Source organism: Semicossyphus pulcher, unplaced genomic scaffold, assembly GCF_022749685.1.
Source record: "Semicossyphus pulcher isolate SPU_LCO1_2020_fin unplaced genomic scaffold, fSemPul1.0.p SCAF_11, whole genome shotgun sequence".
NCBI classification, from domain to species: Eukaryota; Metazoa; Chordata; class Actinopteri; order Labriformes; family Labridae; genus Semicossyphus; species Semicossyphus pulcher.
In genome coordinates, this window is record NW_027211615.1 from 21,971,027 (window position 1) to 21,992,263 (window position 21,237).

Below are 21,237 nucleotides of genomic sequence, written 5' to 3' on the forward strand. Positions count from 1 at the left end.
AGGGTTAAGTGCCGCTCAGTCCTCATCAGTACCTGTTTATGTTCAACAGACTGGAAAGATTGGAAGCATTTTAACACCTCGGAAGAGTCTCCCACTCAGCTGTGGCATTCCGACACTTCTGACTCATGTTCTTCACAGAAATCACTGTGTCTGGGTCGTGACAGGAAAGACAAAGTGTATGTGTACTGATTGGGTAAACACTACTGTCTGTTGACAGGTCAAAGGGCGAGGTGTCATGAGGCGCTAATGTCCATCAGGTTACAAATCCTCTCTCTGCTGTATAACCAAGGTAACACTCACAGACATAGATGAGAGTATTTAATCATAATTAAATAATATTAAAATATTATCAAAGTATTTATTATATATTGGAACTCATGTTGCACAATGAATAGATTTTTTCCTTTTCTTTGTTTAAGGGCAGTCATGTGTAATCTTAAAGTAAGTTAAACATGTACAAGCCTACATGCAGTAGCGACAGTTGCTCATTTTCATGTCATCATAATTGTAGAGTGAATATTTTCCCGGCTCTGCTACCTGCTGGTCAGGTAGCCGTCTCAGGTCCAAACGGCAGACTTCAGATATGAACTTTGTCAATTGGAGGAAGAGAACCATATCATTTTGTTGGGGTCTTTTAGCTGTACCCAGAACTCGATCTAAGTCCGGTGAGGGGGCCTTTAGTTACCGTGGTCCGTCTCTCTGGAACAAGCTGCGTGAGGACCTGAGGTCCATCACAACTGTCTCTACTTACTAAACTAAACTCAAAACCTATCTATTCTCCCAAGCGTATGGATAGTTACTCTGTGTTTTGTAACTTGTGCCATTGGTTGTTTGTGCAGCTTTGTTTTTCTATGTTTATAGTTTAATTCTCTTCATGCTTCTTTATGTGTTTGATTGCTATGTGGTGTTTTTTTGTATCTCTGTTTTTACCCCCAATGTAAAGCACGTTGAGCTTACCTGTAATGAAATGTGCTTTATGAATAAAATAGCTATTGCTATGTTGGGAATAAGTGTTTTGTCACTTTTACATGTTATCCACTGGATATTTGTCTTGTATTGTGCCTCAGATATTCAATTCATAAAACCAGTTCATCAATCATCACAATATGGTTCATGGTTAATTTATGAAATATAGCAACACTGTGCAAGATGCTCATCAAACGTTTATGGAGCTTAAGGAAGTGTCATCAAATGTTTTGTCATGTGAGTCAAATAGTACACAATCTAAAGATATTTAATTTGCTTTATCACAAGAGAAGTAAAAGCAGAACATTCTCCAGTTTGAGAACATGAAACCATCAAATGCTCATCAGCTTTGCTAGAAAAATTACTCAAACTATAAATAAATTATGTAAATGTGATATTTATCATCACAGCTCTACCACACACTGAGTCAAAAAAGCTCTTATATATGAAATGTACTTTGACATTTCCTGCCCTGGTATCAGTAGGATGGATAAAGAGTCATTGATTTTGTCACGATGAGATCGTCATGATGACTCCTTTTGTTAAAGATTCTCATTTTCCGAGTGTGCGCCTTCACATGGTTGTTGGATTGTTGATCTTGCCCATGAAGAGGATGCTCCCGGTGTACTCCAGGATGAAAACCAAGAACGGTTTGTCAATTCTGATTGATGGAGGCAAACTGAATAACATTAACTCCATGGTGCTGGCAGCTGCTGCCTCTGTTCCCATCTCAGTGACACTGAGAACAGCCTTGTGGGACGCCTGTGGAGGACAAAAAAGAAAGTCTAGTTAGAATCACTGCACAGGTCTAAGATCAAACCTTACGGGTCTTTTTCAGATTACATCGTTTTCAGCATTGTTGGCATCCTTTTAAACCTGAGGAAAAATGTTCTCTCACCTTTGATATTTTGAGCTTGAACTCTTCAGTTATGCCAGAGAAATCAGCATTGTCCTCAAAAGCATTGGTTATGCCCATTTCTTTCAGTGTGATATCCAGGGCAGCATCAGCAGAGATGGAAAATTTTGGCAGGTACAGTTTTACATATCTGAGAAACATAAGTGTGTCAGAATCACTGGAATGTACAGTTATATTACAGCTTGTCTAATGTGTCCTTTTTGTGTTGAGTTTGTATGTTCTCCCCCACCCCCCACCCCCGAGACCCTGAACAGGATAAGTGGTACACATAATGGATGGGTTATACTCATGTATTCATTCAATCACTCATTACTGTACGTGACCTGTACAGACGCCAAGATACACAAAAGCAGTCCCACTGAATAACAACCCTGTTCATTTTATCTATGACACACTTTATCTTCAACCTACCAATAACTTAAATCCCTTTTACCTCATTGAGAGTGAGTCTCGCCAGTGTCTAATGTGTCTAAGTGCGGCACCCACTTCTCTAGTCTTCTGACCAGGGAAGAGAGAGTTGGGATGAAATGCAGCGATTGGCTGAGGGTTGGTGTTGAGTCTGGGGCAGCGAGGGCTGGGCCTCTGGACGAAGACCATGCCTTAACCCCGGAGCTGAACCCGGTTCCCCCTTTTCTAGTTTTCTGACCACTCAAAGCACTTTTACACTGCATGTCACATTCACCCTTTCACACACACATTCACACACTGATGGTAGACGCTATGTAAAGTGCCTATATGCCCATCAGGATCTAACTAACCAACCACACACATTCACCAACCAGTCCCTGTGCCTTCAGTAGCACTTTGGGGTTCAGTGCCTTGCCCAAGGAGACTTTAACGTGTAGACTGAAGTAGCTGGGGATTGAAGCTAACCTTCCAATTGAGAGACGACTCACTCCAGCACTGAGCCACAGCAGCCAGATCCAAACATACATAAAGGCAGTCTATCTAGAACACTCTTTATCTACAACCAACCAATAAATTACATTCCTCTTACCTCATGGAAAGAGAGTCTCGCCAGTGTCTCATGTACTTCTTGTTGATGTAACCCTCCACCTCCTCCATCTTGCCTTCATCAGGCATGACAATCATCATGGACGTGTTGCCCTTGTAGGGCAGCATGACGACTGTCGCGTGCTTTTCACGATCCTGGTACATGTAGTAGTAACCTGTCCTGTCCATCATGTCCACCTTAACTGTGTTGTTCTTGTCCACATGAAAGTCAGCTTTTCGTGTGAACAGAGGGTTGAACGGTTTCTTCCACAGCCCTGAGTTACAGAGGAGTTATTTGTTTTTGACTGTTAAGGATAATATACAATCATTATATTCATGTCTAGATCATTGAAACTGGTTTCATGTACATGTGGTGAGTTTGTGTCTTGTCCCATCTTGGCCTACAAAATGAGACATGAATTTAAACTTGCTTCATACCCTTAAAGTAGACGTAGTTGATCAGCACCATGGCCATATCAGGATGCAGGTCCTTTACCATGTCTTTTATCTTGTCCTGGGTTTTATTGGCAATGAATGTGTTGATCTCAGCTGCAGCCTCAGTGGGATTGCTCATGTTGATGTTGAAGATCTCACCGGAGTAGTATTGCTTGACATCATTCAAGAACTTCTCCAGAGGATTGAAGCCAGATCGCACGGCAGCAGCACTGCCAACATCCAGCTGCAGATTCTCCTGGCTGTGGCCATGGATGTCGAAAAGATGCTTGTAAGCCTCATCGACCTGTGTCTGGTTTAAGGCACTGTAGCCCAAGCTGGAGAACAGCTGGCTGTGGGTTTCACCTCGGGCCCCTGTAGACAGCATTGACAGGGCGGTGGAGATGCCCAGCGGTGAGTAGAAGATGTTCTTTCCAGCTGCAGCTTTGGCACTCAGGCTTTTGTAGAGGGCAAAGGCAAAGTCGGCATTGGGAGAGGACAGCTTGTGGAAGCTCATATCTTCCCCATGGCCGTGTTCATGGCCCTGGTGGTCTGCCCAGGCTGCAGCCAGCAGCAGTGCTGTGAGTGCACAACTACTGAAGATACCACGCATCTTTACAGTCTGCTAAAGGACAAACCAGAGAAAGCTCTGAGTAGACTGTCCAAGTTGGGTCACAAAAGCTGGTTTGATGAACAACCTTATGAATTAGTAATTGTTAGACAAGAGGTTATTTAAACATAGTACATAACACGGTGAATGAAAAGAACAAAGTCAACAGCAGCTAAACATCAATATCTTCTAAACAGGACATCTTTTAAACATTTTACTCCTACTGTAACACAAATTCTGTCATCACATTCATTAAAGTTCACTTTTAATCTTCACTCAGTACAAATGTCTCTCACTACTTAAATATAAGTCCTCAAAACATCAATTCAGTGGAGTTCCATGCTTACCATCAATGTCCTCTTTGGTGCTGCTTGGCAGAAACTTCACTTTTATATTCAGTAGATCACAGAACGTCAGCAGACAGTTCTGTTAAAAATTAACAAGGAGCAGCCTTTTATGTCCTGAATTAGAGATTTCTCATAAAGCTATTTTCTAATGTAACACAAGAACACAACATGAGTAAAGTACCTGTAGTGAATCTGGGATTTTGGGTCTAAAGGTTGTATACACACACGCCTACAATACTCATCTAGTAACCAAGTGGGAGCCTTTGATGAAAATATAAAGAAACTAACTTCAAATCATGTCCACTCTAAATCGCTCTTGAAAACTTCCTTTGAATAAACAGCATTCACTGGCACTGTAAATCATATAGCAACTAGTAGTAGATACATCTCAACAGAAACATTGAATATTGTGTTATAGAGTTGCATATAGATTCATTCATTCATATAGACTGGCAGTTTTTAAAGAGATCTTTCTTCTATTTTTATGTTCAACCATGACCCAACATTAATCCACCAATGTGCACACGCTTGGCAAAAGAGGCAAGGAAAAACTTTTTCACACGCGACAATATTGAGCTGTACCAAACTCAATAGTGGCCATTTGACATGACCACACGGGCCGTGAAAGTTGAATAGAGGGAGAGGCAGACGGACAAACAGGGAGTTCTACTCACAGCAACCAAACTAACGAGATAAAAACAGATCAGAACAGAACAGACCTTTTTCACCCAGGCAGTATTGCCACAGTCAGGCACATCCTGTCTCAAAACGATGCAGAAAAAGTAGTCCATGCATTAGTTTCTTCCAGGTTGGATTATTGTCTCGAAAGACTCTGATTTGCCTGGACGATGTAGTTGGATTGTTGGATACTTTGCAAATGTGGCAAATCAGCCTGATTCCTAAACCTTCTTTGGACAGCCAGTTGTCTCTCCAGTGTCATATAAGTTATTTAGCTTTCCTTTGTTTGTGCCATTCTGAAAGATCTCCTTTGGCCAAGTTTGATCAGTGGATAAAACAAGATGCATTACTAGTTAGGAACTGTAAACAAATTGTCGGTGTCTTGTGTTCGAATGAAGCATGTCCCAGATGCATCCTCAATGTTTTACATTTTCTTCACATGCAACAAGTTTCCCCAGTACTAGTTCTTGTCTCTTTCCAGTCATTCATGTAATTCTTTCTCAGCTCAGCAGTGGACCTCCCTCTCTTTATGTCTTCCCCCTGTCAACTAGCACCAGGCACCTGCCCTTCACTATCCCATCAACCCCTTTATACAATATACCTCCTTCCCTGCCTCTCCCCATTGCCAGCTGGGGTTTTTTCTCACCAGATCTTGCCTCGGCTAATATACAGTTTTACATGCTCCCTTTAATTTGGTTTTGCTAGACCAATGCCAGGCTATTGTCGAAGGTTTTGTGACTTTTTTACCATGCAAATTGCCAGTTAATACCTATCTCGTATCTATGAGCCAGTGTCATCTGAGAGAAAAAAAAAGATGACTTCACAAATAGCTAAGAAATAGCACAATCTAGCACAAGCTTAGGCCCCTGCAATTTAGTGTATAATGTGGAATTGTAGGTAACTGGTATAGCTGAGAATCTTACTGTACAGTGGTGTCAATTAATGACTCGAGATATCCGCAACAAAGGTTATGATATTATAATTCTAAGCACAGGCAGCGCAATGTAGCAGAGTGCATCAGCTGGGCGTACGTCTGGGTGTAACATTACGTCCGGCCTAAAGGTGACAGTTATGACAGACTTTAAGTTAGACTTAAGCCCTGTTTGTGTTGCACCCAGGTGTATCTTTTACGCTGAGGATGGAGCAGACGCAAGTTTAGAAAGTCAGACTTAAATCCAAGGTTAACCAAACGGTAAAAGTTTGCTTATCACACACAGCTTTTATTTGGTGATCTCATTCCTGTCAACAAAGTACCAGACTGCATAAATGACATCAAGGGCCTGTGTCCATGAACAGCACTTTTTGCGCTGGCTGAGCCTATTTTCTAATCAAAACCAACGCAGTTCAGCATGTCGGTGAAGGGGGCCTTTAGTTACTGTGGTCCGTCTCTCTAGAACAAGTGTGGACCTGAGGTCTATCACAACTGTCTCTACTTGTATAACTAAACTCAAATCCTCTATCTCCCTATAATCTATTCTCCCGAGCGTATGAATAGTTACTCTGTGTTTTGCAACTTGTGTCACCGGTTGTTTGTGCAGCTTTGTTTTTCTATGTTTATAGTTTAATTCTCTTCATGCTTCTTTATGTGTTTGATTGCTATGTGGTGTTTTTTTGTATCTCTGTTTTTACCCCCAATGTAAAGCACGTTGAGCTTACCTGTAATGAAATGTGCTTTATGAATAAAATTGCCATTGCTATGTTGGGAATAAGTGTTTTGTCACTTTTACATGTTATCCATTGGATATTTGTCTTGTATTGTGCCTCAGATATTCAATTCATAAAACCAGTTCATCAATCATCACAATATGGTTTATGGTTAATTTATGAAATATAGCAACACTGTGCAAGATGCTCATCAAACGTTTATAGAGCTCAAGGAAGTGTCATCAAATGTTTTGTCATGTGAGTCAAATAGTACACAATCTAAAGATATTTAATTTGCTTTATTACAAGAGAAGTAAAAGCAGAACATTCTCCAGTTTGAGAACATGAAACCATCAAATGCTCATCAGCTTTGCTTGAAAAATTACTCAAACTATAAATAAATTATGTAAATGTGATATTTATCATCACAGCTCTACCACACACTGAGTCAAAAAAGCTCTTATATATGAAATGTACTTTGACATTTCCTGCCCTGGTATCAGTAGGATGGATAAAGAGTCATTGATTTTGTCACGATGAGATCGTCATGATGACTCCTTTGTTAAAGATTCTCATTTTCCGAGTGTGCGCCTTCACATGGTTGTTGGATTGTTGATCTTGCCCATGAAGAGGATGCTCCTGGTGTACTCCAGGATGAAAACCAAGAACGGTTTGTCAATTCTGATTGATGGAGGCAAACTGAATAACATTAACTCCATGGTGCTGGCAGCTGCTGCCTCTGTTCCCATCTCAGTGACACTGAGAACAGCCTTGTGGGACGCCTGTGGAGGACAAAAAAGAAAGTCTAGTTAGAATCACTGCACAGGTCTAAGATCAAACCTTACGGGTCTTTTTCAGATTACATCGTTTTCAGCATTGTTGGCATCCTTTTAAACCTGAGGAAAAATGTTCTCTGACCTTTGATATTTTGAGCTTGAACTCTTCAGTTATGCCAGAGAAATCAGCATTGTCCTCAAAAGCATTGGTTATGCCCATTTCTTTCAGTGTGATATCCAGGGCAGCATCAGCAGAGATGGAAAATTTTGGCAGGTACAGTTTTACATATCTGAGAAACATAAGTGTGTCAGAATCACTGGAATGTACAGTTATATTACAGCTTGTCTATAGTGTCATTTTTGTGTTGAGTTTGTATGTTCTCCCCCACCCCCCACCCCCGAGACCCTGAACAGGATAAGTGGTACACATAATGGATGGGTTATACTCATGTATTCAATCACTCATTACTGTACGTGACCTGTACAGACGCCAAGATACACAAAAGCAGTCCCACTGAATAACAACCCTGTTCATTTTATCTATGACACACTTTATCTTCAACCTACCAATAACTTAAATCCCTTTTACCTCATTGAGAGTGAGTCTCGCCAGTGTCTAATGTGTCTAAGTGCGGCGCCCACTTCTCTAGTCTTCTGACCAGGGAAGAGAGAGTTGGGATGAAATGCAGCGATTGGCTGAGGGTTGGTGTTGAGTCTGGGGCAGCGAGGGCTGGGCCTCTGGACGAAGACCATGCCTTAACCCCGGAGCTGAACCCGGTTCCCCCTTTTCTAGTTTTCTGACCACTCAAAGCACTTTTACACTACATGTCACATTCACCCTTTCACACACACATTCACACACTGATGGTAGACGCTATGTAAAGTGCCTATATGCCCATCAGGATCTAACTAACCAACCACACACGTTCACAAACCAGTCCCTGTGCCTTCAGTAGCACTTTGGGGTTCAGTGCCTTGCCCAAGGAGACTTTAACGTGTAGACTGAAGTAGCTGGGTATTGAAGCTAACCTTCCAATTGAGAGACGACACAATCCAACACTGAGCCACAGCAGCCAGATCCAAACATACATACATGCAGTCTATCTAGAACACTCTTTATCTACAACTAACCAATAAGTTAGATTCCTCTTACTTCATGGAAAGAGAGTCTTGCCAGTGTCTAATGTAGTCCTTGTTGATGTAACCCTCCACCTCCTCCATCTTGCCTTCATCAGGCATGACAATCATCATGGACGTGTTGCCCTTGTAGGGCAGCATGACGACTGTCGCGTGCTTTTCACGATCCTGGTACATGTAGTAGTAACCTGTCCTGTCCATCATGTCCACCTTAACTGTGTTGTTCTTGTCCACATGGAAGTCAGCTTTTCGTGTGAACTCACAGTCAAATGGGTTCTTCCACAGCCCTGAGTTACAAAGGAGTTATTTGTTTTTGACTGTTAATGATAATATACAATTATTATATTCATGTCTAGATCATTGAAACTGGTTTCATGTACATGTGGTGAGTTTGTGTCTAGTCCCATCTTGGCCTACAAAATGAGACATGAATTTAAACTTGCTTCTTACCCTTAAAGTAGACGTAGTTGATCAGCACCATGGCCATATCAGGATGCAGGTCCTTTACCATATCTTTTATCTTGTCCTGGGTTTTATTGGCAATGAATGTGTTGATCTCAGCTGCAGCCTCAGTGGGATTGCTCATGTCGATGTTGAAGATCTCACCGGAGTAGTATTGCTTGACATCATTCAAGAACTTCTCCAGAGGATTGAAGCCAGATCGCACGGCAGCAGCACTGCCAACATCCAGCTGCAGATTCTCCTGGCTGTGGCCATGGATGTCGAAAAGATGCTTGTAAGCCTCATCGACCTGTGTCTGGTTTAAGGCACTGTAGCCCAAGCTGGAGAACAGCTGGCTGTGGGTTTCACCTCGGGCCCCTGTAGACAGCATTGACAGGGCGGTGGAGATGCCCAGCGGTGAGTAGAAGATGTTCTTTCCAGCTGCAGCTTTGGCACTCAGGCTTTTGTAGAGGGCAAAGGCAAAGTCGGCATTGGGAGAGGACAGCTTGTGGAAGCTCATATCTTCCCCATGGCCGTGTTCATGGCCCTGGTGGTCTGCCCAGGCTGCAGCCAGCAGCAGTGCTGTGAGTGCACAACTACTGAAGATACCACGCATCTTTACAGTCTGCTAAAGGACAAACCAGAGAAAGCTCTGAGTAGACTGTCCAAGTTAGGTCACAAAAGCTGGTTTGATGAACAACCTTATGAATTAGTAATTGTTAGACAAGAGGTTATTTAAACATCGTACATAACACGGTGAATGAAAAGAACAAAGTCAACAGCAGCTAAACATCAATATCTTCTAAACAGGACATGTTTTAAACATTTTACTCCTACTGTAACACAAATTCTGTCATCACATTCATTAAAGTTCACTTTTAATCTTCACTCAGTACAAATGTCTCTCACTACTTAAATATAAGTCCTCAAAACATCAATTCAGTGGAGTTCCATGCTTACCATCAATGTCCTCTTTGGTGCTGCTTGGCAGAAACTTCACTTTTATATTCAGTAGATCACAGAACGTCAGCAGACAGTTCTGTTAAAAATTAACAAGGAGCAGCCTTTTATGTCCTGAATTAGAGATTTCTCATAAAGCTATTTTCTAATGTAACACAAGAACACAACATGAGTAAAGTACCTGTAATGAATCTGGGATTTTGGGTCTAAAGGTTGTATACACACACGCCTACAATACTCATCTAGTAACCAAGTGGGAGCCTTTGATGAAAATATAAAGAAACTAACTTCAAATCATGTCCACTCTAAATCGCTCTTGAAAACTTTGTTTGAATAAACAGCATTCACTGGCACTGTAAATCATATAGCAACTAGTAGTAGATACATCTCAACAGAAACATTGAATATTGTGTTATAGAGTTGCATATAGATTCATTCATTCATATAGACTGGCAGTTTTTAAAGAGATCTTTCTTCTATTTTTATGTTCAACCATGACCCAACATTAATCCACCAATGTGCACACGCTTGGCAAAAGAGGCAAGGAAAAACTTTTTCACACGCGACAATATTGAGCTGTACCAAACTCAATAGTGGCCATTTGACATGACCACACGGGCCGTGAAAGTTGAATAGAGGGAGAGGCAGACGGACAAACAGGGAGTTCTACTCACAGCAACCAAACTAATGAGATAAAAACAGATCAGAACAGAACAGACCTTTTTCACCCAGGCAGTATTGCCACAGTCAGGCACATCCTGTCTCAAAACGATGCAGAAAAAGTAGTCCATGCATTAGTTTCTTCCAGGTTGGATTATTGTCTCGAAAGACTCTGATTTGCCTGGACGATGTAGTTGGATTGTTGGATACTTTGCAAATGTGGCAAATCAGCCTGATTCCTAAACCTTCTTTGGACAGCCAGTTATCTCTCCAGTGTCATATAAGTTATTTAGCTTTCCTTTGTTTGTGCCATTCTGAAAGATCTCCTTTGGCCAAGTTTGATCAGTGGATAAAACAAGATGCATTACTAGTTGGGAACTGTAAACAAATTATCGGTGTCTTGTGTTCGAATGAAGTATGTCCCAGATGCATCCTCAATGTTTTACATTTTCTTCACATGCAACAAGTTTCCCCAGTACTAGTTCTTGTCTCTTTCCAGTCATTCATGTAATTCTTTCTCAGCTCAGCAGTGGACCTCCCTCTCTTTGTCTTCCCCCTGTCAACTAGCACCAGGCACCTGCCCTTCACTATCCCATCAACCCCTTTATACAATATACCTCCTTCCCTGCCTCTCCCCATTGCCAGCTGGGGTTTTTTCTCACCAGATCTTGCCTCGGCTAATATACAGTTTTACATGCTCCCTTTAATTTGGTTTTGCTAGACCAATGCCAGGCTATTGTCGAAGGTTTTGTGACTTTTTTACCATGCAAATTGCCAGTTAATACCTATCTCGTATCTATGAGCCAGTGTCATCTGAGAGAAAAAAAAAGATGACTTCACAAATAGCTAAGAAATAGCACAATCTAGCACAAGCTTAGGCCCCTGCAATTTAGTGTATAATGTGGAATTGTAGGTAACTGGTATAGCTGAGAATCTTACTGTACAGTGGTGTCAATTAATGACTCGAGATATCCGCAACAAAGGTTATGATATTATAATTCTAAGCACAGGCAGCGCAATGTAGCAGAGTGCATCAGCTGGGCGTACGTCTGGGTGTAACATTACGTCCGGCCTAAAGGTGACAGTTATGACAGACTTTAAGTTAGACTTAAGCCCTGTTTGTGTTGCACCCAGGTGTATCTTTTACGCTGAGGATGGAGCAGACGCAAGTTTAGAAAGTCAGACTTAAATCCAAGGTTAACCAAACGGTAAAAGTTTGCTTATCACACACAGCTTTTATTTGGTGATCTCATTCCTGTCAACAAAGTACCAGACTGCATAAATGACATCAAGGGCCTGTGTCCATGAACAGCACTTTTTGCGCTGGCTGAGCCTATTTTCTAATCAAAACTAACGCAGTTCAGCATGTCGGTGAAGGGGGCCTTTAGTTACTGTGGTCCGTCTCTCTAGAACAAGTGTGGACCTGAGGTCTATCACAACTGTCTCTACTTGTATAACTAAACTCAAATCCTCTATCTCCCTATAATCTATTCTCCCGAGCGTATGGATAGTTACTCTGTGTTTTGCAACTTGTGTCACCGGTTGTATGTGCAGCTTTGTTTTTCTATGTTTATAGTTTAATTCTCTTCATGCTTCTTTATGCGTTTGATTGCTATGTGGTGTTTTTTTGTATCTCTGTTTTTACCCCCAATGTAAAGCACGTTGAGCTTACCTGTAATGAAATGTGCTTTATGAATAAAATAGCTATTGCTATGTTGGGAATAAGTGTTTTGTCACTTTTACATGTTATGCATTGGATATTTGTCTTGTATTGTGCCTCAGATATTCAATTCATAAAACCAGTTCATCAATCATCACAATATGGTTCATGGTTAATTTATGAAATATAGCAACACTGTGCAAGATGCTCATCAAACGTTTATAGAGCTCAAGGAAGTGTCATCAAATGTTTTGTCATGTGAGTCAAATAGTACACAACCTAAAGATATTCAATTTGCTTTATTACAAGAGAAGTAAAAGCAGAACATTCTCCAGTTTGAGAACATGAAACCATCAAATGCTCATCAGCTTTGCTTGAAAAATTACTCAAACTATAAATAAATTATGTAAATGTGATATTTATCATCACAGCTCTACCACACACTGAGTCAAAAAAGCTCTTATATATGAAATGTACTTTGACATTTCCTGCCCTGGTATCAGTAGGATGGATAAAGAGTCATTGATTTTGTCACGATGAGATCGTCATGATGACTCCTTTGTTAAAGATTCTCATTTTCCGAGTGTGCGCCTTCACATGGTTGTTGGATTGTTGATCTTGCCCATGAAGAGGATGCTCCCGCTGGAGTTCTCCAGGATGAAAACCAAGAACGGTTTGTCAATTCTGATTGATGGAGGCAAACTGAGGAACATAATCTCCATGGTGCTGGCAGCTGCTGCCTCTGTTCCCATCTCAGTGACACTGAGAACAGCCTTGTGGGACGCCTGTGGAGGACAAAAAAGAAAGTCTAGTTAGAATCACTGCACAGGTCTAAGATCAAACCTTACGGGTCTTTTTCAGATTACATCGGTTTCAGCGTTGTTGGCATCCTTTTAAACCTGAGGAAAAATGTTCTCTCACCTTTGATATTTTGAGCTTGAACTCTTCAGTTATGCCAGAGAAATCAGCATTGTCCTCAAAAGCATTGGTTATGCCCATTTCTTTCAGTGTGATATCCAGGGCAGCATCAGCAGAGATGGAAAATTTTGGCAGGTACAGTTTTACATATCTGAGAAACATAAGTGTGTCAGAATCACTGGAATGTACAGTTATATTACAGCTTGTCTAATGTGTCCTTTTTGTGTTGAGTTTGTATGTTCTCCCCCACCCCCCACCCCCGAGACCCTGAACAGGATAAGTGGTACACATAATGGATGGGTTATACTCATGTATTCATTCAATCACTCATTACAGTACGTGACCTGTACAGACGCCAAGATACACAAAAGCAGTCCCACTGAATAACAACCCTGTTCATTTTATCTATGACACACTTTATCTTCAACCTACCAATAACTTAAATCCCTTTTACCTCATTGAGAGTGAGTCTCGCCAGTGTCTAATGTGTCTAAGTGCGGCACCCACTTCTCTAGTCTTCTGACCAGGGAAGAGAGAGTTGGGATGAAATGCAGCGATTGGCTGAGGGTTGGTGTTGAGTCTGGGGCAGCGAGGGCTGGGCCTCTGGACGAAGACCATGCCTTAACCCCGGAGCTGAACCCGGTTCCCCCTTTTCTAGTTTTCTGACCACTCAAAGCACTTTTACACTGCATGTCACATTCATCCTTTCACACACACATTCACACACTGATGGTAGACGCTATGTAAAGTGCCTATATGCCCATCAGGATCTAACTAACCAACCACACACATTCACCAACCAGTCCCTGTGCCTTCAGTAGCACTTTGGGGTTCAGTGCCTTGCCCAAGGAGACTTTAACGTGTAGACTGAAGTAGCTGGGGATTGAAGCTAACCTTCCAATTGAGAGACGACTCACTCCAGCACTGAGCCACAGCAGCCAGATCCAAACATACATAAAGGCAGTCTATCTAGAACACTCTTTATCTACAACTAACCAATAAGTTAGATTCCTCTTACCTCATGGAAAGAGAGTCTTGCCAGTGTCTGATGTAGTCCTTATTGATGTAACCCTCCACCTCCTCCATCTTGCCTTCATCAGGCATGACAATCATCATGGACGTGTTGCCCTTGTAGGGCAGCATGACGACTGTCGCGTGCTTTTCACGATCCTGGTACATGTAGTAGTAACCTGTCCTGTCCATCATGTCCACCTTAACTGTGTTGTTCTTGTCCACATGAAAGTCAGCTTTTCGTGTGAACAGAGGGTTGAACGGTTTCTTCCACAGCCCTGAGTTACAGAGGAGTTATTTGTTTTTGACTGTTAAGGATAATATACAATCATTATATTCATGTCTAGATCATTGAAACTGGTTTCATGTACATGTGGTGAGTTTGTGTCTTGTCCCATCTTGGCCTACAAAATGAGACATGAATTTAAACTTGCTTCATACCCTTAAAGTAGACGTAGTTGATCAGCACCATGGCCATATCAGGATGCAGGTCCTTTACCATGTCTTTTATCTTGTCCTGGGTTTTATTGGCAATGAATGTGTTGATCTCAGCTGCAGCTTCAGTGGGATTGCTCATGTTGATGTTGAAGATCTCACCGGAGTAGTATTGCTTGACATCATTCAAGAACTTCTCCAGAGGATTGAAGCCAGATCGCACGGCAGCAGCACTGCCAACATCCAGCTGCAGATTCTCCTGGCTGTGGCCATGGATGTCGAAAAGATGCTTGTAAGCCTCATCGACCTGTGTCTGGTTTAAGGCACTGTAGCCCAAGCTGGAGAACAGCTGGCTGTGGGTTTCACCTCGGGCCCCTGTAGACAGCATTGACAGGGCGGTGGAGATGCCCAGCGGTGAGTAGAAGATGTTCTTTCCAGCTGCAGCTTTGGCACTCAGGCTTTTGTACAGGGCAAAGGCAAAGTCGGCATTGGGAGAGGACAGCTTGTGGAAGCTCATATCGTCCCCATGGCCGTGTTCATGGCCCTGGTGGTCTGCCCAGGCTGCAGCCAGCAGCAGTGCTGTGAGTGCACAACTACTGAAGATACCACGCATCTTTACAGCCTGCTAAAGGACAAACCAGAGAAAGCTCTGAGTAGACTGTCCAAGTTGGGTCACAAAAGCTGGTTTGATGAACAACCTTATGAATTAGTAATTGTTAGACAAGAGGTTATTTAAACATCGTACATAACACGGTGAATGAAAAGGATAAAGTCAACAGCAGCTAAACGTCAATATCTTCTAAACAGGACATCTTTTAAACATTTTACTCCTACTGTAACACAAATTCTGTCATCACATTCATTAAAGTTCACTTTTAATCTTCACTCAGTACAAATGTCTCTCACTACTTAAATATAAGTCCTCAAAACATCAATTCAGTGGAGTTCCATGCTTACCATCAATGTCCTCTTTGGTGCTGCTTGGCAGAAACTTCACTTTTATATTCAGTAGATCACAGAACGTCAGCAGACAGTTCTGTTAAAAATTAACAAGGAGCAGCCTTTTCTGTCCTGAATTAGAGATTTCTCATAAAGCTATTTTCTAATGTAACACAAGAACACAACATGAGAAAAGTACCTGTAGTGAATCTGGGATTTGGGGTCTAAAGGTTGTATACACACACGCCTACAATACTCATCTAGTAACCAAGTGGGAGCCTTTGATGAAAATATAAAGAAACTAACTTCAAATCATGTCCACTCTAAATCGCTCTTGAAAACTTCCTTTGAATAAACAGCATTCACTGGCACTGTAAATCATATAGCAACTAGTAGTAGATACATCTCAACAGAAACATTGAATATTGTGTTATAGAGTTGCATATAGATTCATTCATTCATATAGACTGGCAGTTTTTAAAGAGATCTTTCTTCTATTTTTATGTTCAACCATGACCCAACATTAATCCACCAATGTGCACACGCTTGGCAAAAGAGGCAAGGAAAAACTTTTTCACACGCGACAATATTGAGCTGTACCAAACTCAATAGTGGCCATTTGACATGACCACACGGGCCGTGAAAGTTGAATAGAGGGAGAGGCAGACGGACAAACAGGGAGTTCTACTCACAGCAACCAAACTAACGAGATAAAAACAGATTAGAACAGAACAGACCTTTTTCACCCAGGCAGTATTGCCACAGTCAGGCACATCCTGTCTCAAAACGATGCAGAAAAAGTAGTCCATGCATTAGTTTCTTCCAGGTTGGATTATTGTCTCGAAAGACTCTGATTTGCCTGGACGATGTAGTTGGATTGTTGGATACTTTGCAAATGTGGCAAATCAGCCTGATTCCTAAACCTTCTTTGGACAGCCAGTTGTCTCTCCAGTGTCATATAAGTTATTTAGCTTTCCTTTGTTTGTGCCATTCTGAAAGATCTCCTTTGGCCAAGTTTGATCAGTGGATAAAACAAGATGCATTACTAGTTAGGAACTGTAAACAAATTGTCGGTGTCTTGTGTTCGAATGAAGTATGTCCCAGATGCATCCTCAATGTTTTACATTTTCTTCACATGCAACAAGTTTCCCCAGTACTAGTTCTTGTCTCTTTCCAGTCATTCATGTAATTCTTTCTCAGCTCAGCAGTGGACCTCCCTCTCTTTGTCTTCCCCCTGTCAACTAGCACCAGGCACCTGCCCTTCACTATCCCATCAACCCCTTTATACAATATACCTCCTTCCCTGCCTCTCCCCATTGCCAGCTGGGGTTTTTTCTCACCAGATCTTGCCTCGGCTAATATACAGTTTTACATGCTCCCTTTAATTTGGTTTTGCTAGACCAATGCCAGGCTATTGTCGAAGGTTTTGTGACTTTTTTACCATGCAAATTGCCAGTTAATACCTATCTCGTATCTATGAGCCAGTGTCATCTGAGAGAAAAAAAAAGATGACTTCACAAATAGCTAAGAAATAGCACAATCTAGCACAAGCTTAGGCCCCTGCAATTTAGTGTATAATGTGGAATTGTAGGTAACTGGTATAGCTGAGAATCTTACTGTACAGTGGTGTCAATTAATGACTCGAGATATCCGCAACAAAGGTTATGATATTATAATTCTAAGCACAGGCAGCGCAATGTAGCAGAGTGCATCAGCTGGGCGTACGTCTGGGTGTAACATTACGTCCGGCCTAAAGGTGACAGTTATGACAGACTTTAAGTTAGACTTAAGCCCTGTTTGTGTTGCACCCAGGTGTATCTTTTACGCTGAGGATGGAGCAGACGCAAGTTTAGAAAGTCAGACTTAAATCCAAGGTTAACCAAACGGTAAAAGTTTGCTTATCACACACAGCTTTTATTTGGTGATCTCATTCCTGTCAACAAAGTACCAGACTGCATAAATGACATCAAGGGCCTGTGTCCATGAACAGCACTTTTTGCGCTGGCTGAGCCTATTTTCTAATCAAAACTAACGCAGTTCAGCATGTCGGTGAATGGGGCCTTTAGTTACTGTGGTCCGTCTCTCTAGAACAAGTGTGGACCTGAGGTCTATCACAACTGTCTCTACTTGTATAACTAAACTCAAATCCTCTATCTCCCTATAATCTATTCTCCCGAGCGTATGGATAGTTACTCTGTGTTTTGCAACTTGTGTCACCGGTTGTATGTGCAGCTTTGTTTTTCTATGTTTATAGTTTAATTCTCTTCATGCTTCTTTATGTGTTTGATTGCTATGTGGTGTTTTTTTGTATCTCTGTTTTTACCCCCAATGTAAAGCACGTTGAGCTTACCTGTAATGAAATGTGCTTTATGAATAAAATAGCTATTGCTATGTTGGGAATAAGTGTTTTGTCACTTTTACATGTTATGCATTGAATATTTGTCTTGTATTGTGCCTCAGATATTCAATTCATAAAACCAGTTCATCAATCATCACAATATGGTTCATGGTTAATTTATGAAATATAGCAACACTGTGCAAGATGCTCATCAAACGTTTATAGAGCTCAAGGAAGTGTCATCAAATGTTTTGTCATGTGAGTCAAATAGTACACAACCTAAAGATATTCAATTTGCTTTATTACAAGAGAAGTAAAAGCAGAACATTCTCCAGTTTGAGAACATGAAACCATCAAATGCTCATCAGCTTTGCTTGAAAAATTACTCAAACTATAAATAAATTATGTAAATGTGATATTTATCATCACAGCTCTACCACACACTGAGTCAAAAAAGCTCTTGTATATGAAATGTACTTTGATATTTCCTGCCCTGGTATCAGTAGGATGGATAAAGAGTCATTGATTTTGTCACGATGAGATCGTCATGATGACTCCTTTGTTAAAGATTCTCATTTTCCGAGTGTGCGCCTTCACATGGTTGTTGGATTGTTGATCTTGCCCATGAAGAGGATGCTCCCGCTGGAGTTCTCCAGGATGAAAACCAAGAACGGTTTGTCAATTCTGATTGATGGAGGCAAACTGAGGAACATAATCTCCATGGTGCTGGCAGCTGCTGCCTCTGTTCCCATCTCAGTGACACTGAGAACAGCCTTGTGGGACGCCTGTGGAGGACAAAAAAGAAAGTCTAGTTAGAATCACTGCACAGGTCTAAGATCAAACCTTACGGGTCTTTTTCAGATTACATCGGTTTCAGCGTTGTTGGCATCCTTTTAAACCTGAGGAAAAATGTTCTCTCACCTTTGATATTTTGAGCTTGAACTCTTCAGTTATGCCAGAGAAATCAGCATTGTCCTCAAAAGCATTGGTTATGCCCATTTCTTTCAGTGTGATATCCAGGGCAGCATCAGCAGAGATGGAAAATTTTGGCAGGTACAGTTTTACATATCTGAGAAACATAAGTGTGTCAGAATCACTGGAATGTACAGTTATATTACAGCTTGTCTAATGTGTCCTTTTTGTGTTGAGTTTGTATGTTCTCCCCCACCCCCCACCCCCGAGACCCTGAACAGGATAAGTGGTACACATAATGGATGGGTTATACTCATGTATTCATTCAATCACTCATTACTGTACGTGACCTGTACAGACGCCAAGATACACAAAAGCAGTCCCACTGAATAACAACCCTGTTCATTTTATCTATGACACACTTTATCTTCAACCTACCAATAACTTAAATCCCTTTTACCTCATTGAGAGTGAGTCTCGCCAGTGTCTAATGTGTCTAAGTGCGGCACCCACTTCTCTAGTCTTCTGACCAGGGAAGAGAGAGTTGGGATGAAATGCAGCGATTGGCTGAGGGTTGGTGTTGAGTCTGGGGCAGCGAGGGCTGGGCCTCTGGACGAAGACCATGCCCTAACCCCGGAGCTGAACCCGGTTCCCCCTTTTCTAGTTTTCTGACCACTCAAAGCACTTTTACACTGCATGTCACATTCATCCTTTCACACACACATTCACACACTGATGGTAGACGCTATGTAAAGTGCCTATATGCCCATCAGGATCTAACTAACCAACCACACACATTCACCAACCAGTCCCTGTGCTTTCAGTAGCACTTTGGGGTTCAGTGCCTTGCCCAAGGAGACTTTAACGTGTAGACTGAAGTAGCTGGGGATTGAAGCTAACCTTCCAATTGAGAGACGACTCACTCCACCACTGAGCCACAGCAGCCAGATCCAAACATACATACATGCAGTCTATCTAGAACACTCTTTATCTACAACTAACCAATAAGTTAGATTCCTCTTACCTCATGGAAAGAGAGTCTTGCCAGTGTCTGATGTAGTCCTTGTTGATGTAACCCTCCACCTCCTCCATCTTGCCTTCATCAGGCATGACAATCATCATGGACGTGTTGCCCTTGTAGGGCAGCATGACGACTGTCGCATGGTTTTCACGATCCTGGTACATGTTGTAGCTGCCCTTCCTCGTCATCATGTCCACCTTGACTGTGTTGGTCTTGTCCACATGGAAGTCAGCTTTTCGTGTGAACTCACAGTCAAATGGGTTCTTCCACAGCCCTGAGTTACAGAGGAGTTATTTGTTTTTGACTGTTAATGATAATATACAATCATTATATTCATGTCTAGATCATTGAAACTGGTTTCATGTACATGTGGTGAGTTTGTGTCTAGTCCCATCTTGGCCTACAAAATGAGACATGAATTTTGCTTCTTACCCTTAAAGTAGACGTAGTTGATCAGCACCATGGCCATATCAGGACGCAGGTCCTTTACCATGTCTTTTATCTTGTCCTGGGTTTTATTGGCAATGAATGTGTTGATCTCAGCTGCAGCTTCAGTGGGATTGCTCATGTCGATGTTGAAGATCTCACCGGAGTAGAATTGCTTGACATCATTCAAGAACTTCTCCAGAGGATTGAAGCCAGACCGCACGGCAGCAGCACTGCCAACATCCAGCTGCAGATTCTCCTGGCTGTGGCCATGGATGTCGAAAAGATGCTTGTAAGCCTCATCGACCTGTGTCTGGTTTAAGGCACTGTAGCCCAAGCTGGAGAACAGCTGGCTGTGGGTTTCACCTCGGGCCCCTGTAGACAGCATGGACAGGGCAGTGGAGATGCCCAGCGGTGAGTAGAAGATGTTCTTTCCAGCAGCAGCTTTGGCATTCAGGCTTTTGTACAGGGCAAAGGCAAAGTCAGCATTGGGAGAGGACAGCTTGTGGAAGCTCATATCGTCCCCATGGCTGTGTTCATGGCTCTGGTGGTCTGCCCAGGCTGCGGCCAGCAGCAGTGCTGTGAGTGCACAACTACTGAAGATACCACGCATCTTTACAGCCTGCTCATACTAAAGGACAAACCAGAGAAAGCTCTGAGTAGACTGTCCAAGTTAGGTCACAAAAGTTGGTTTGATGAACAACATTATGAATTAGTAATTGTTAGACAAGAGGTTATTTAAACATCGTACATAACACGGTGAATGAAAAGAACAAAGTCAACAGCAGCTAAACGTCAATATCTTCTAAACAGGACATCTTTTAAACATTTTACTCCTACTGTAACACAAATTCTGTCGGTACATTCACTAAAGTTCACTTTTAATCTTCACTCAGTACAAATGTCTCTCACTACTTAAATATAAGTCCTCAAAACATTCATTCATTGGAGTTCCATGCTTACCATCAGTGTCCTCTTTGGTGCTGCTTGGCAGAAACTTAACTATTCAGTAGCTCG

At 41.9% G+C, this 21,237-nt stretch overlaps 4 protein-coding genes across 4 annotated transcripts; all 4 read right to left on the minus strand.

Moving 5' to 3' along the window:
- Positions 1 to 1,539: 1,539 nt before the first annotated feature.
- LOC138585049 (alpha-1-antitrypsin homolog) lies at positions 1,540 to 3,932 on the minus strand. Its single transcript, XM_069657278.1, has 4 exons — positions 3,314 to 3,932; positions 2,880 to 3,150; positions 1,865 to 2,012; positions 1,540 to 1,728 (listed from the first exon to the last, which is right to left on the minus strand). Exons 1-4 carry the CDS (start codon positions 3,918 to 3,920, stop codon positions 1,540 to 1,542), a joined length of 1,215 nt encoding a protein of 404 aa, XP_069513379.1. The 5' UTR covers positions 3,921 to 3,932.
- A 3,247-nt stretch (positions 3,933 to 7,179) lies between these two features.
- On the minus strand, positions 7,180 to 9,568 carry LOC138585115 (alpha-1-antitrypsin homolog). The gene is made up of 4 exons (XM_069657365.1): positions 8,950 to 9,568; positions 8,516 to 8,786; positions 7,505 to 7,652; positions 7,180 to 7,368 (listed from the first exon to the last, which is right to left on the minus strand). Exons 1-4 carry the CDS (start codon positions 9,554 to 9,556, stop codon positions 7,180 to 7,182), a joined length of 1,215 nt encoding a protein of 404 aa, XP_069513466.1. The 5' UTR covers positions 9,557 to 9,568.
- Positions 9,569 to 12,813: 3,245 nt separating this feature from the next.
- LOC138585081 (alpha-1-antitrypsin homolog) lies at positions 12,814 to 15,209 on the minus strand. Its single transcript, XM_069657316.1, has 4 exons — positions 14,591 to 15,209; positions 14,157 to 14,427; positions 13,142 to 13,289; positions 12,814 to 13,005 (listed from the first exon to the last, which is right to left on the minus strand). The coding sequence occupies exons 1-4, from the start codon at positions 15,195 to 15,197 to the stop codon at positions 12,814 to 12,816; spliced, it is 1,218 nt and encodes a 405-aa protein (XP_069513417.1). The 5' UTR covers positions 15,198 to 15,209.
- A 3,245-nt stretch (positions 15,210 to 18,454) lies between these two features.
- On the minus strand, positions 18,455 to 20,839 carry LOC138585097 (alpha-1-antitrypsin homolog). Its single transcript, XM_069657336.1, has 4 exons — positions 20,227 to 20,839; positions 19,798 to 20,068; positions 18,783 to 18,930; positions 18,455 to 18,646 (listed from the first exon to the last, which is right to left on the minus strand). Exons 1-4 carry the CDS (start codon positions 20,831 to 20,833, stop codon positions 18,455 to 18,457), a joined length of 1,218 nt encoding a protein of 405 aa, XP_069513437.1. The 5' UTR covers positions 20,834 to 20,839.
- Between the last annotated feature and the right edge of the window lie 398 nt (positions 20,840 to 21,237).

What these genes read in the sequence shown, in the direction of transcription:
- LOC138585049 (XM_069657278.1), bottom strand. Translation starts at nt 3,920, where the DNA reads ATGCGTGGTATCTTCAGTAGTTGTGCACTCACAGCACTGCTGCTGGCT. An exon ending in CGAGACTCTCTTTCCATGAG is followed by an intron (nt 2,013 to 2,879) that starts GTAAGAGGAATG and finishes TATGTTTCTCAG; the next exon opens with ATATGTAAAACTGTACCTGC. An exon ending in TCAAGCTCAAAATATCAAAG is followed by an intron (nt 1,729 to 1,864) that starts GTGAGAGAACAT and finishes TGTCCTCCACAG; the next exon opens with GCGTCCCACAAGGCTGTTCT.
- LOC138585115 (XM_069657365.1), bottom strand. Translation starts at nt 9,556, where the DNA reads ATGCGTGGTATCTTCAGTAGTTGTGCACTCACAGCACTGCTGCTGGCT. An exon ending in CAAGACTCTCTTTCCATGAA is followed by an intron (nt 7,653 to 8,515) that starts GTAAGAGGAATC and finishes TATGTTTCTCAG; the next exon opens with ATATGTAAAACTGTACCTGC. An exon ending in TCAAGCTCAAAATATCAAAG is followed by an intron (nt 7,369 to 7,504) that starts GTCAGAGAACAT and finishes TGTCCTCCACAG; the next exon opens with GCGTCCCACAAGGCTGTTCT.
- LOC138585081 (XM_069657316.1), bottom strand. Translation starts at nt 15,197, where the DNA reads ATGCGTGGTATCTTCAGTAGTTGTGCACTCACAGCACTGCTGCTGGCT. An exon ending in CAACTACGTCTACTTTAAGG is followed by an intron (nt 14,428 to 14,590) that starts GTATGAAGCAAG and finishes TCTGTAACTCAG; the next exon opens with GGCTGTGGAAGAAACCGTTC. An exon ending in TCAAGCTCAAAATATCAAAG is followed by an intron (nt 13,006 to 13,141) that starts GTGAGAGAACAT and finishes TGTCCTCCACAG; the next exon opens with GCGTCCCACAAGGCTGTTCT.
- LOC138585097 (XM_069657336.1), bottom strand. Translation starts at nt 20,833, where the DNA reads ATGCGTGGTATCTTCAGTAGTTGTGCACTCACAGCACTGCTGCTGGCC. An exon ending in CAACTACGTCTACTTTAAGG is followed by an intron (nt 20,069 to 20,226) that starts GTAAGAAGCAAA and finishes TCTGTAACTCAG; the next exon opens with GGCTGTGGAAGAACCCATTT. An exon ending in CAAGACTCTCTTTCCATGAG is followed by an intron (nt 18,931 to 19,797) that starts GTAAGAGGAATC and finishes TATGTTTCTCAG; the next exon opens with ATATGTAAAACTGTACCTGC.